Raw genomic sequence first — 16,074 nt, forward strand, 5'->3', positions numbered from 1 at the left:
AGAGAGAGAGAGAGAGAGAGAGAGAGAATGCGAGTGAGTGAAAAACACATATCCGCATCTGTTGCAATTGCTCTTCCTCTTTCTCTATCTCGTTCTCACTCTTCGTTCTGCCTCGGGCGAGCTTTCCTAATGAACTGTGTAATAACGTCGAGACACCCTGCATTTCTCTGCCCTCTTCGATGAGATTCTTTTTTTTCCCTCTTTCAGTTTCTCTTTCATTTTTTACTTTACTTTCTTCTAGTCTTCGTTGACGCTCATATTTTTTGCTTTTCTATTCCGTGCTCGATACGTTGCCTTACCTTTTCGTACTCGTTGACACCGCACTCAATCTACGCGTATTTCTGACTTTTTTTAGTTTAGTATGCATATCTGCATAAATCTATGCTTTCAGCATATTTTCTGCTTTAAATTACTTCCTCGTTTATTTACAAATTTAAAGATAAACATAATACTTTCAATTTTATAATAACAAATATTGTTCAAAAAATCTAATGATAATTAATACCATGTCATAGCCAATACATTTTCTAAAATTTCGTCACCATATGCATTATAATATATATTTAATTTTATATATTAATATTAAACTTCATTCGCATGATATCTTAATTAATTATTATCTAACAATAAATAATGATATCCTATTCATAATGTAATTATAATTCTACCCTTTTTCATTATATCTAATTATATGCTCCGTATTTTTATTTATATCGTTTATTACACTCTTAATGAGTGAGACAATAAATTTATACACTGTTATTATATTTATATTTATAAACATTTTTAAGATTTATAATATTATCGAGCTATCACTACCAACTGTTTCTCAAAGATTGTATAATACACTATGAATTATTATTCTTGATTGAAATATGTTTTAATAATATAGTTGTATACAATATACGTAACAAATTTTCAAGAATTGCACGAATAATTTGAATACTTTTTTAGTAAATGTAAGTATTATCTTAACATTACAATCATTTCAACTAGCTTTCAGTAAAATACAATACTTATAATAGAATCAATTCGATTTTTCTAAACACAGAAATTTCATCTACATTTAATTCTGTCCACGATTGATTTTTCAAACTTAACAAACTGGAGATCATTATCTTATCCAATAATTTCTGCTAGGCATGAAATAGTATCAATCGTTAATGCAATTTAGTATCCAGTTCATAATTCTGACAGAAACATCATTATTTTCCAATGACGATTTATACGCACATCTTACTCTTGTCATGTAGTGCATTCACGGGTAGCAAAGTGTGTCTTTTCGCATTGCGTGCACACGATGTGCAACAGCATCTTATGCGCTCCACCGGTAATTGCAAAAGCGCGTAATCCACGAGTTAATTTTATACGCGACAACACGCCAATTGCAACGAGCGATGAACAAGAGAGACAGAGACAGATGGTCATAGGATGAGATTGCGAGGGGTGGGGTGTGGTGGGGTTATCGTTGCCACTGCGTATCGCACAACACCAAGGCACGAGTAAATGGAGAGTGGAGACGTCGAAAAATCTGCTAAATTGAGTGCAGTGATAATTCGGTATACGCTTGAAATGAATATTTGTAAGGATAATTAATCGTCATAGCTTTCCTGTCTGAAAATTAACATTCTTAATCGGAATATTTATGTAGATCACATGTGATCCACAACTTTTAGCAAATTGTGTTATACTGTTATTGCAGAGGGAAACTATCTCGACATCGTTATTTTTAATCTTTTGAACGGTAAAATATTTACTGCGGAAAAAAATTAATGCTTACATATTTAATAAAACCGCCATTAGTACTTTTCATTAAAAAATACAAAAATCTTGTATATTTGTACACACACACACGCGCGCGCGCGCATATATATATATATATATATATATATATATATATGTGTGTGTGTGTGTGTGCGCGCGTGTGCGTGTGCGTGTGTATCTGTATATTGTTTTTGGAATGGGAATAGACGGCTGGAAGAAGAAAATATGCTTCGGGCTTGGATAGTGTAGGAGGATAATTCGAAACTTCGTATGTAAACGCGAGTATTGTGACTGTTAATGTTGAATCAAGTTTAGGAATGAGAATGTCTTGGGTAAGAAAATGATGTCTTTATAAAGCATAATTTGTATCTTGAGTCATGCGTGAAAGGACATACATCACATTGCCAGACTCTTTCTTTACTTTTTTGCTTTTTCCATCGTAGAACAACGAGGACTGCGGTGCGCCTTATTATTATTTGATGCATTTTGAAAAATCTTCGGAATGATATCGGCATCATCGATTTTGCGTCGATAACGGACAGTCGATATTCGTGCTTTCAGAAATCGATGCCAATTATAGGAAATGGCAATATTTTACGTTTAGCTATTATTTTTTTACATGCCGCCTATTTTAGTCCTTTTACAAGTTAGGATCTTTCTTTTTCTTTTTTTTCTTATGTTTTTTTTTTTTTTTAGAAGTATTCAAGCTATACATTGTAATAACTGCTTAGTAGTGACGTTGATTGAGGTTCGATAAGTAGTTACTTGAAATATGACTAAAAAAAATGTTTATTTAATTTTAATTTACAAAATATTTTATTGATAAATGCACACATATTTATATTAACACATATGCATATTAATGCTTGCGCATTACATTAATTTTGATTTATTTGGTGATAATGTTTAAAATAAATTCTTATATGCTGCTTATAAAAATTAAATTACCGTTATTTAATATTTCATTTGAGATAAACTATAATTAGAATAATTATCGGTATCCGTATTTAACGAGATAGCGAATGGTTAATTAGAACAATAACGGATATATTAAAACTAATTATTTACTCAAATCCAATTCATACACATACATTTATTGTGTTATTCTCTCTATTATATTTACAAAGAATCAATAATTTCAGAATTTGTAAACTTTTATATTTACTAAAACATAATGCATACGATGCTGGTTTTGAAGCAGTGTAATAAAAGTCCTACGAACGCGATCTATAATCTATATTTCTATATTATGAATATCTATATATGTGTGTGATTGTGCGTGTCTCTTTTCGTTAGGCATTAGCGTAGTGTATGTTAATTTATAGCAATGGCTTATCAGTAAATGACAAACAATAAATAGTTAAAAATGAATGTAAAAAAAAATTTTTCACCAAATACTCTCAGTGAATCTTTAAATTAGGTTTTTATTTAACAATTAATCGAATGTAGTATTTGAATGAATTACTATGCAATAATATAATATATTCGTATCTCGACATTATCTTCTTCAACTTTTTACAAATTGTTTATAAAATTAATAAAAAAAAATGAATTAAAAAATATATGCCAATATTCCCAGTAATGACTGATATTGAAAATGTCGATTATTTCAAGAAATATTGTTACCTTTTGTCATAAATAATATTTCGTGCTGTGTCATCTAAAACTTAACGCTCCCTGTCTTTTTATCGTTGATGTATTTCTGAAGAAGAAGAAGAAGAAGAAGAAGAAGAAGAAGAAGAAGAAGAAGAACATGCGCGCGCGTGTCTGTGTGTCCGATGATACAAATATGAATTCTAATTGCCACTGCTTTGAATTTAGCGGAATGGAATAATTGTCATTAAAATAAGATATTTTTTGTAATATTATTTTAATGAGTAGATTACTTTTAATCTGTGACAATTATTCGGTTAATATATAGAGTTTTAGTAAATATTTCTATTGCTATTTAAGATGTAGAATTACATCTTTCAATATTCTTTTGATTATTGAGTGAAAGGACAATGGGAGGATGAATTTTATTTTAAAAAATTTTTCTCCGCAGAAAAATTTTCTATAGCGATTGTTTAAAAAATTGTAATACAAATTTTACCCTAGATTATGCGAATTTAATAAACAAGGAATATGTGCTTTCAATTTTCTTGACTACTTGTCTAAATAATGCCAATAAGCCATTGAATTGAATAGTTTTTTAATATATCCAATAATAGTATCCAATTTTGACTTGCGCAATATTTCCATTTGCAGTGGAGTTACGAAAATCCTACAAATGTTTAATAATTTTTCATTGTACTTTGCAGGGATTGGAATTCAACGAGCAACGTTCGCGTACAAGAATCGTGGCCAACGTGAGCGCCATTCATAACGAAAACTTCGAATATCTTCAGCGACTATGGGTCGCGTTTCTTAAACGATTCGCGCTGCGCGGTAAGAGTTTAATATTTTTTTTCAACCGTATACTTTCCAGTACTTGCTCTTATCCTTCATTACGCAATATGCTTTCATTATGTTTCAATGTAATAAAAGATTGTTCTTGAAAAGGAAAAGTGTAGAGTCAGGATTTTCATAACTGTCTATTAGGAGTAAAAGATTGCTTCACGACTGGATATTCAAGGCGAATAAACTATTGTAACAAACACTATATAAGCTGCTGCCTGCCTTCCTTCCTTAAAAGTCTGACAGATTTTTTCCACGACATTTGTTCGGCGAGACTCTTTTTCTCAACTTGTGAATAAGACGAAGTTTATCGAGACCGATGAGACTCGCCGATAAGTTCACCACTGCTCACCGTAATTTCCCATCTCGGTTAAGTCCATTTTTAACGAAATATAACGTTTCGTCCTGATTTGGGTTTCTTTTTGCATCTATCGAATGACGATCGTCATGGACCAATAAACTAGATAATCGAGCGCTCCCAAATGCAAAAGCCTTTTTGTTTCTCAATAAATTATTGTACTCGGGTGTATTCTCATAGATTAATGGCCTATTTATTAAGGATTGGCCGTTGTGTTGAAAAATTACTGCACTTGAATCGTTTAGATGATCGTTTGGAGAAAACTAACGAAAATGAAAAATAAGTCGTTTAATTTACCATTATCGCGCTTATGAATTATGATAATCTGGTAGATTTGTACTTTGCAGCAATACAGCAATACGATTTTCAATTTCTTTTCATAATTGCGGATTATTCTCAGGTTCAATTTCGGTTTAATATCGTGTGTCCTATTCAATTGAAAGACGAATGTTAGAAAAGGAACGATACAGTAGAGCAGTAAAGGCTGCTTTAACAAATTAAATGTAATACAATTGCTCAACTCAAGTTTTCTTAATTTAATTAAAATAAATTTACCTATTATTATTATCTTTCGATGCACATTATTTCCATTGAATATAAAGCATTCGACTCTAGACTCTTTATACACTCGATTATTATTTATATATTCATGATAACAGCGTAGCCTACAGTAACACTAATAACAGATACAAATTATAATGGACTTTTAATTGACAAATCTGATTAACTAATTGTTAAAATATTTTATAATACTTTATAAATGCACTAATTATAATAATAATATGCAATATATTATTTACAGTGGATTGATTCTGTTGAAGATTCGAATGAAATTTGTTGAATAATAATCCCCCCCCCCACCCCACCCACCCACCCACCCAATCACCCACCCCCCGAAACCACCCACAAATTTATATAAGAAATTCATAATAAAGTAAACAGTGAGTATTTAATATAGTGGTTATCTTATGTATTTCATGTTCTATCCAGTCACTTTGCCAATTTTACCAGACAATAATATCGACGCATAAAGAACCGTAAAAATAGAGACAAAAAGAAGTGGACGCGTCCTTAATTAACTTGCCTTCTGAATTAGACGCGCTTCTTGGTCGGCAAGATCCAAACGTTTAAGATAGTTAGGAACAGGAACATCAAAAATGAATAAAAAGTAGTTGATATTAAACGAAGCACCTTTTAACACAGATATGACACAATGACAGAATTAATTGCTATAAAAAAAAAAAAAAAAAAAAAATTGCATTTCTCAACAAATATTTTATAAGGTAAAGCATGCAGTATTTTATATTACAATATTTTTTAATAACAACGATATATCATGCGGGTAAATTGGACTTTTTAATATGTAGAAATTTTATTCTATTTTCTCATAATTGTACCCTTCAACGTGCAATGGTAGAAATAAGTGTATATGGCAGAATTCAAGATTTAATTGAAGAATTGAAGTATAAGTTTTTTTTACTGCATGATTATAATAATATTATTGGATAAATCATTATTGTACAGATGTCATAGGAATGAAATTAAAATGAGTGCAGGACAGAAAATTAATATATGACTGCCAAAAGCGTCAATTCAGGAGCGCTTACCACATCCTAATTAGACAAATTTAATCTTTAATTTATTTCCTATTAAATCGCTTCTGCCAGTCAAATTTATTCTAATAATACGTAGTAATTAATTTTCAATGAATTCTGCGGTAATCAAATTTACCGCAAACTAACATATAATTTTTAACGATTTGCGATGAATTTATTTATAAAAAATGTTTAATAATGTTCTTCTTTCAAAATTTCTCGGCCCAATATTTTAAACGTATGTATAAAAAAAAAAAAAGAAAAATTTTCTACATTTCTAAGCGTTCGTTTGTCGATCTTATTTCACTGCATTGCTACTAATCTTTTGAAAAATCATTCATTTTAATCATATATAGAAGATGTAAAATGTTTTCGTCTATGTAAGTCGCTTGCAATTACTTAATTACATAAATGCTGATAATAAAAGAATTTCGTGAATTATCGTAGTATTAATTAAAACAAAAAATTAAAATGATTTCTTCATAAAATGTATTAAATTATACGGCTCAAAATCAAGTACGCAGACAAATATACGTTTATCGTAATAAAAATATTTCAGTTGAATTTTAATGATTTTAAGGAGCTCGATCCGTCATTGAAAGTAAAATTTGCCAGCTCTGGTATTGATCTTGAAAAACTTTATGAAAACGAAGTAAGACATTTCGAGAGTACGAATTAGTGATAAAACTTGATTCTTTAATTAGAATATTAAAATATCTAAGGAATTTATATCGGGTTATCGAGGCTCAAAAACATTGGCTCGCAAGTTTAAAAATCAAAATTAATATTTGCCATGATGAAATAGAGAAATCGGTCATGGCAATGTGAGCAAGAAAATATTTCACTCACAAGCCCAGTGACCCAAAGTCCAACATAATCACATTCCACCTTTTATCTACATATTTTTCACGAAGAAGACTTAGAGGTCGCGGGATTTGCAAAGGACGAGTATTTATTATTTAAGAGCCTAACAAAATGCGGTCGAAAGTGTCCACGGCATTGCGCCAAGCTCGAAATCTCCTCGGCTGTGCCTCTCATCCCATTTCACTTCTCGTCGCCTCGCGGCAGCGCCGATACATACGGAATGCGCGCGGTCATCGCAGGCTCTGATTCAGCCCCCCCCCCCACACCCCCCCACCCCACCCTGGTTCGCGCGCGCCACCGCCGCCGCCGCCTCGATCGATCGATCGCTCCTCATTGCCAACCTTGAAACGAAATCTCCGGGGTAGGACGAGCCTTCGTACTCCGTCGTTACACGCGTACGACAGTTGCGGAATCTCGGAGTCGCGAGTCCACGCGCCTTTTCCAAGACGCGCTACACTCCGTTATTGCCCGCACCTCGTCAATTCTCTTTATTGGCGCTCCTCGAATTGTTCCGAGTGCCGAGAGGACGAGGAAAGAGAGGCAACCTCGATTCATACTGTGAACGCAAATGCATTAAATCCAACTCCAGCTCCAGTTGGATAAAATAATGAGTATTTCGGTGCTATGGATATGTCAAGTACGTCTGCTGTATTTATAAAAGTAAAGATTCGCCGCTTTTAGATTCCCATGTATTTAGTGTGCATGAAAAAGTCATGAATGGCCTTTGAATGGAAATTTGAATGGAAATTTGAAAAACTAATGCTTTAATAATTTATTGACAATCTGTGCAAAAAATTACAAAGTCCTGTAAAAATAGAAAATTATCTGATAGATAGGAATTTTAATAAGGAATAATGTATTACGAGACGGCGTGTTTTAGTAAGAGGACTATAAAATTTCAATTACAAGTAAACCTTCTATTCATCGGCTATTTCATAATTATAGCTTATAAAAATTTTAAATTGAAATTTGAACTTTTTCATCGAGTTAAGTTTTAAAAATTAATTAGATCTTTTGTTTAGACTCCCTTTCTTTGCGGAAATCACACTAGCGCAGATAAGAAATATCAATAATTTCGTATTGTTAGAGAAAGTAAACCGATTAAACTATCATTTCGTAAAAAGTGTCAATAGCTCTTATAGAACATTAGAAAATTATCATAAAAATTGCTGCTTAGAAAAGAAGATAGACATCGATAATCACGCTAATTTCATATTTAATTATGTTATCTTTAATAAAGAAATTATGAAGTAATTTATAGTTCCATATATATTATATTTAAATGGAAGCCGATAAAAAGGAATTAAAATTTTTAATTTATTTCAATGTTAGAATGGAGAGTGAGAGAGAAAGAGAGAGAGAGAGAGAGAGAGTCATGAAGTATACAAATATGTTTCCAATAAAGTGAGATAAGCGAATTTCAATTAGACAAAATGCTATTTACACATTCACTGGCATTCAAAGCTGAAAAACTCTGCCCTGTCGAAAAATTAAAAGTAATTTTCATTACTGATTGAATGCCCGTCCGCACCGCCATTATCCTTTACATTAATAGCACTGACTAAGTTTTTCATGATGTTTTTACGTCTGCGCGAGTCACTGTCTTCACCGACTCGGCCCCACTGCGTGTTTCACTCCATTTTACGCTGGCAATTTTACGGCCCCAGAAATGAGCGCCGATTATGCGACGATCGCGTAATACTTGCGTCGGTCGACTGTTTTCGTTACGATCGACTTGACTTTGTGCATTGAAGGCCGTCTCTCCGCACTCTGTAATACGTCCGTCTGCGTCATTTCCCTGCTTCGTGTGCGTACTTTGATGCGGGCCAATGATTTCCGAATCGTGTTATACACTTGGCTTTATGCTCAATGATGTATGTATTTAAGAATTTCGAGCATAACTTTAACATAAATTAAATTATGGATCCTTTTGACAACGCGTTAATAAACTGGCTAAACATTGCATGAAAAACATTCTTATTACAATTATTTGAATTATGCGTGGGAAAAGCATTTTATCATAAGGTCATAATTTTAGATTATCGTTACGCACCCGTAATATGTGCAGCGGGCAACTTTTAATTAATTTGTAACATAAAATGAAAAATGTAACACGATATCTACACCCGTCCATGTATTTGTAATTTAATTTAAAGCAAATATTAAAGTATATTTTTTGTTTATATTAGTAGTAATGGTAGTAAGTTCATATTGGTATTAATAATTACATTAATACATGAGATTTTTAAAGTTTCTCTTGATAACTGAACGCTCGTCTGAGAATATAATTAAACTTAAATAAGAGGCCATACTACTGCAGCAATAAGCTAACCTTGCCAAGCAAACATAAAATAATGAATGCTCTCAAATATAATAAATCAAAAAAAAAAAAAAAAAAGAAAAAATCAAAAAAACAAAAAAAAAAGGAAAATATATTAAAAAAAAATAAGAAAAGCAAGGTATAGGTAGAAGGATGAGATAAATAAGTTTTTTGAAAAATCAATTAATCCTAATTACAGATGAAAGGTACGGGGTGCGCATGGGAAAATCACCTTTGTCTGGCGGGAAAGTTTTCAGGCGTGGCATTACAGGTGCGAAGATCATGACGAGGGATAGCGCGGCTTTCCCCACTTGTGGAATATCGCTGATTCACCTAAAGCGCCTTTGATTCTCACCTCTCTCTCTCTCTCTCTCTCTCTCTCTCTCTCTCTCTCTCTCTCTCTCTCTCTCTCTCGCTTTTCTTTTCTCTTGTCTCCCGTTTTTTCCTCCCCATCCAATGTCTCAACACGGAGATTAACTCGTCAAAGATGACGCACGCAGCTTCGCGACTCCGAGATCGAGGGATACGTGCACATAGCGCTAATGGGTTACTTCGGTAATTAGCCGGTGAGGTCGTCGGCCAGGGACCCTTTTTCCTGCAAAAACGCCGTCGCTTTATTTTGCGAGTCGCGCGAGACCCGAGACTTGCCTATCGTCCCGACCAATCGTTCGAGATTTCACGCCTGCGCGCCCTGGAATGACGAGCGGCTCTGTTTGTACAATCGCCAAGACCTTGTGTGAGAGCGCTTGCATGCAGGCGCGCGTGCGTGTATGTACGAAGGAGAGAAAGAGAAAGAGCGAGAAAGAGCGAAGGCATTGGCTATGGGGAGGGTGGGGGGTGGAGAGACGATTAAACGCATTATGCTGTTAAGTAGAATCAAGGTGCGGCGCGAGGCTCGACATGAAATAATTGCTTAAAATCGCCGTCTGATCTTTCGTCTTTATTACAATGGATTTTATAGTCACGTTTGATGTACCGATAGCTTTGCCTTCAATTTTTCACAATATTGCGTCTTTTCTAATTGTTTATTCTTAATTTTTCCACTATCCACATGTCTCACTTATTGGCTTTTGTCAAAATTCCATCGACTCCAGTTTCATTAATACTAACAAATACTCGCTATTTTCGATTAGCAAAATATTATCTTATATCAATTATATTGAAATATTCTTAATTCGTTTAATTGAAACAATCATTAATGGAACTTATTATAATTGTGCCAATCAAGTTTATGTTTAATTTCCACATTACTTTCTTCAATCGTTACAACAAATATTCATTATATGGAGAATTTTATTAAAATCAGTCCTCTTTTTATAAAATAAGCTTTACAGAAAAGTTAGTTCTTATAAGATAATTTGGCATTATTTATGCTGTAATGTCGATACATTTCCCGTAGAATGGAATAGTAAGTTTAAGATATCATTATGCAAAGTTCTAATTTTTCATTTTTCAGTATTTTTTATTTTTAATAATCTCGTGGTAGACTATCCATCTATAAACTTTTATAAACTTTTTTTCAACTTCTCTTCTTTAACGTATGTATCTTCTTTGCTCTGTCTCGTTCATTCTCCTCCTCCTCCTCGACCTCCTCCTCATCCTTCTCCTCTTCTTCCTTCTGAAAAGCGAGGCGAAGCTCGTTACACGTCGTGAGTCGGCGCTTCCCAAGCTCTCGGCCAGCCCTTTAGCGTACGCCTGTCTCCTTTAACTTCTTCTTCTTCTTCTTCTTCTGCTTCTTCTGCTCCACTATCGTCGTCGTCGTCGTCGTCGTCGTCGTCGTTGTGTCTTCGGTAGCGTTAGTGAGGCTGCCGGACTCCTCCTTTTGCCTCTTAGCCATTTCTTTGCTTTCCTCAATCTCTCTCTCTCTCTCTCTCTCTCTCTCTCTTTCTCTATCTTATGCGGAGTTACCCTTTTAGATTCGCTGATTCGTGTATCCTCACACCCTAAATGTAAGCTTCGTAGGCTCTGGTAAGAGGGAGAAAGATTCGATTGTGCAAAAGCCAAGGGATTTTAGTGCTTTCACTTAACGAAAGATGTATTTTTGCTGTCCTTGCATGTTTTTATGACTGTGCTTATCTTTTTCGAAAACGCGAAAACCTTTATTCGAACTTTATATCTATTTAAGATAATGCAAGTATCAAAATATTTGCATTTTTTAAAAAAAATTTACATTTTGTTTATCAATCTGTTTTACTACTCTGATAGATATGATTAATGAAAGAAAATAAATTATATAAATTTTTAATAATCCAACCTCTATAAATAGATGTATATTTTTATATATGTATATGAGGCAAGAAATAAAAGGTAAAATAATGTTTTCAGCATTGGAATTATTGAAAATTATGATTTAATTATTCATTACTACTGTTATTTTTTGGATTCGTTAATTTTAAATAAATCTTATACATCGAGCTGATCCTATTTTAATTTTAGACTCAATATACAAGGGAGAAATAAAAAATAGCTACCACTTCTGATTGAATAACTGACGATTTTCATTAGTGACTTATATAAGTTGGACGACGTGTAAAAAATTCAGATATACATAAAATTAAAAGACATAGGTTTGAGTATGTACAACCAAAGCTTTACACAAAAACCTTCGTGAACCGTCATGGACTCGTTTGTAATGTCAGTCGCAAGTAAACTGTGTAACAGTTGCCAATGACGATTTAAAAGAAATACGAACGGGAGTAGCGAAACGATCGATGTTTTATCGGACGCCGTTCTTAAAGTTTTAAAATTATATCAAAATTAAGTATATAAATCAGTGATTAGTTTTAATTTTTCAATTCTATGAATTATTGTTATATTTCAGATGTTGTATTGTTTCTAAATTAAGAATATATATATATATATATATATATATATATATATATATAATTTAATTTTTAATCACAGAAAATAAGTATTGGTATTAATTGATACGTAATGTACTGATTTTTATTAATAAAAAGTTTTTTATTTATATTTTATTATTTCCGTATTAAAATTTCCGTCTTACAAGCCATTGTTACTTATTTTTTATTTTAATTGTAGTAACATTCTGTGATTGTGTAATACTCGTACAGTAGCCGGATTACCGACACAGAAAAAGTTCAAGGTTAAATTTAAAGTTAAATACAAAAAAAGTAAGAAAAAAAGAAAAGAAAAAAAAAATTAAAAAACAGACCTTCGTAACTAACTATCTGAGCTCAAATGCTCAATTTCGTTTGAAGGGAATTGCGCGACAAGTTCCTTGAAGAAGTTAGCGCATGCGCAGTTGCATCACGTGACTTTGACAAAACTTTCTTTAAAATTCTACGAGTTATTTGAAAATTGGTGTACGATGAAGTATTATTGTTATTTTTTTTTTCCGATACAAGATCCCGCCAGTAATTAAAAACAAGAGAATGTATTAATTAGTAGAAAATCTATTCGATTAATAATATCTTTGAACTGATTGAACTTTGCGAATTTACTTTAATATATTCCGATTGATCTCATTAATACCATTTTTCTTTATGATTCCAATAAAATTTTTCTGCTAAACTTACATTTATTATACATATAAACTTTAATGTACTGGAATTCTTATCAATCAAAATATGTATTACATATATTAGAACTGTGCATGTCAAATTTCTTGAAATAAATTAAGCCTTGCAACAACAAAATCAGAGACTGCTTGGTTAACTTGCGTTAATGATCTGCATACCAAAGTATATTAAGAATTTCAAAGAGAAAAATATAAAGTAACTGTACTTGTATTCCTACCTTATTAGTAAATGTACTTGTCTTACTGTCTGGTAGAAGGTTGAGAATTTAAAAATTATTGAGATCTTAGTATTATGAGTATTGAGAACACTATATTGAAATTAATTGAGCTGTTGTAAGTAATATGAAACTAAAAATAAATTTTATCAATACTAACGGAAATGTAAATCATTCTAAAAGTCTTATTAAAGCTATTAAATTATTTAATATTCATATATATATATATATATATATATATATATATATATATATATATAAATTATTTTATGGATACGGGGCTAAAAATCAGATAGCAATGTGATCATTATTTATCTCAATAGTCTCTATCTAATAGTAAGTCACTAGATTATTATTGCGAAAAATACAGATTAATTAAATGAATAAAATATAAAGTAATTTGTGAAACTATTTCTATATTGGGAACAAGATTAATAACAGCTTTAATGGAGATTTATTTTATTTTATTTTATTTATTTATTTTTTGTTTTTTCATTATTCAATTCTTCCGCTTACTTTGGAATACGTGCTCTCTTAATATGAATATGATGTGGCCATATTAAAGTAATAAATATAGCGATATCATTCTTTGCAATTCGTTATCGAGAAAAAATTTTTGCATTATTGCGAAAAATTCTTATTGGCTACTTAATAAAAATAATAAATGTTATTAAAATGTAAACATTTCGCTTTTGTGCTATTCACATTCACCATTCATCCATCGTGAAAACGGACTTCGATAAATATTTTTCACTGTCATTATTTGATAAGCTTAAATATCTTATTTTCTTAAAAATTTATCAGTCTGAAAGAGAGACAGAGAGAGAGAGAGAGAGAGAGAGAGAGAGAGAGAACAGTTGGGTACATATAAGGACTACCGATCTTCTAATTCAGCGTGTAAATGATACGGCTTGGCCTGATGATTGCGGACAGCCAAAAAACTGAGAGCGAATGATTCTCAGAATGAGAAAGTTCATGCGAATACTGGCGTATACGTATAATATGGGAATTAACGTGTGTGCGTGTATGACGAACGCGAGCATCTCTCAGGAATCCATCCGTTCGTCTTACCTGACTAATGGACCGGCCAAATTACATTATCCCCAAATCATTCGCTCTCATCAGCGTCTCTCTTCTCGGGGTAATCGCTGGGCCTCGTTGAGAGTCGATCCTTGAGAAGTCGCGACAGTTACTAATATACCGGGCCTCGTCAATTTCATGAAAAGATACATCCATATATACGTCGTCTCTTTCGCCTCCTGATGTTTTTCGATTGGGGTCACTTCAATGAATTAATTAAAGCTAATTACCACATAAACATTAATCACGCTGTTGCGTTATTTCCTAGAATGTATTGAGATATGCTTATAAATTTTTGCTTAACAGCTCTATTTGTTTGTTTCCTAATGTTAATAGGTGTAAACGTTTTTATTAGGTGATGGGAAACAATTTATCAAACGTGGTTTACGAAACATAATTTGAAAATCAGGATTCTCCTGTTACAATTCACAGATACCTAGTGTAAATAGAATAACAATTCATTTATCGCAAATTTTCTAAATTTTTTATATTATTGATTATATTTATAGTATATTTATATTGGTTACATTTATATTGTTTATATTATATTTATAGTATTGGGTTATATTAGTGGTTACAATTGATATTTCAATCGATATTCTGGTATCATTAGTTTTGACACATTAAAATAATAACTATCACGTCATTCAATTGGATTACAACGTATTTTGACACACACACACACACACACATATATATATATATATATATATATATATATATATATATATATATATATATACGTATATATATTTGATAAAAGGTAAATTTTACAATAATTAATACAATACTCCTACGCATTCTCACCGACATGTACACACGCACGATATTTGATAAAATATATTTGATAAAAGGTAAATTTTACAATAATTAATACAATACTCCTACGCATTCTCACCGACATGTACACACGCACTGTTTCATTACTATATTACTTTAAATGAGATACTTTAAAGCTAAACATATTATTAATAAAATAATATTTATTATTCCATTGAATTTCTTTAATAATTTCGAATTGATTTGATATTTAATTACATGTAAGTTAGATCTTCGGCAAAATCATAAATATCTGAATAATTGTAATATGATAATGTAATTTATAAGAAATTTCACTGTATAGTAAAACAATTGAAAATTTCAATAAATATTGACATTTCAATGAATAACAGGATATTAATAAATATATCTATTGAATTATATTAGATATTTGATTAATGAGTAACTTTTTATTATAAAATGATATTGATTATCGCAGTTATTTGATTACAATAATTTCTATAATTGGTAGTAATTATAAATGTTCATTAAGTATTACTTACCAATAAATTGCGCGGTGACGTAAATAGTGGCTGTCTGAAAATAAAAGATACTTCTGACGAATGAAAGATAAGTCTGATGTAAAAGATACTTCAAATAAAAAAATAAAGGAAAAAAGAAAGAGGCGTAAGTAGGAAGTACGAAGCTTTTCAAATAATACTGGAGCGTCGGATAAAGAGAGCTAGAAAATACGAAAAAGTAATATTTCAATCGGCGAAAAGCTGCTCATGAAAATGATAACTCGAAACATCCATTATTTTATGAAGACGACAATCCCCCCCCCCAGCCCCCTCCCCTAGTCACTTCACCAATCCCCTCACGAATGCTTCAATCGACTCGCAAAGGTCAAGCACCGACGTTATCACTATATATCGATCGAGAGACGATAGAGCAGGAAAAGAGAAGCGAATGATTTATAAAAACAGATCCGCGCTGTCCACGAATCTCGAAATCTCCGTCGCGAAATATCCGCGCATTAACGGATCGTCGGGCTTGTCAGTTTCCAGAAGTTTGCACTCTCGTGGCAACGGTTATGGCATTCTGCCGATGACGCGAATCTTTGTCTCGTCGTCGAGCTGACG

The 16,074-nt window shown here is 32.1% G+C and overlaps 1 protein-coding gene across 1 annotated transcript in view; it reads left to right on the forward strand.

Annotated features, from left to right (window-relative positions):
• Positions 1-16,074, forward strand: part of SoxN (SRY-box transcription factor soxNeuro) — a 193,165-nt gene that overhangs the window by 173,815 nt on the left and 3,276 nt on the right. Inside the window, exon 3 of the mRNA XM_011496016.1 lies at positions 4,065-4,191. Within this exon, the coding sequence (XP_011494318.1) occupies positions 4,065-4,116 (52 nt within the window). The 3' untranslated portion in view covers positions 4,117-4,191. The remainder of the gene's footprint in view (positions 1-4,064; positions 4,192-16,074) is intronic.

This window comes from Ceratosolen solmsi, unplaced genomic scaffold (assembly GCF_000503995.2).
Source record: "Ceratosolen solmsi marchali unplaced genomic scaffold, CerSol_1.0 scaffold10, whole genome shotgun sequence".
Classification (NCBI taxonomy): Eukaryota; Metazoa; Arthropoda; class Insecta; order Hymenoptera; family Agaonidae; genus Ceratosolen; species Ceratosolen solmsi.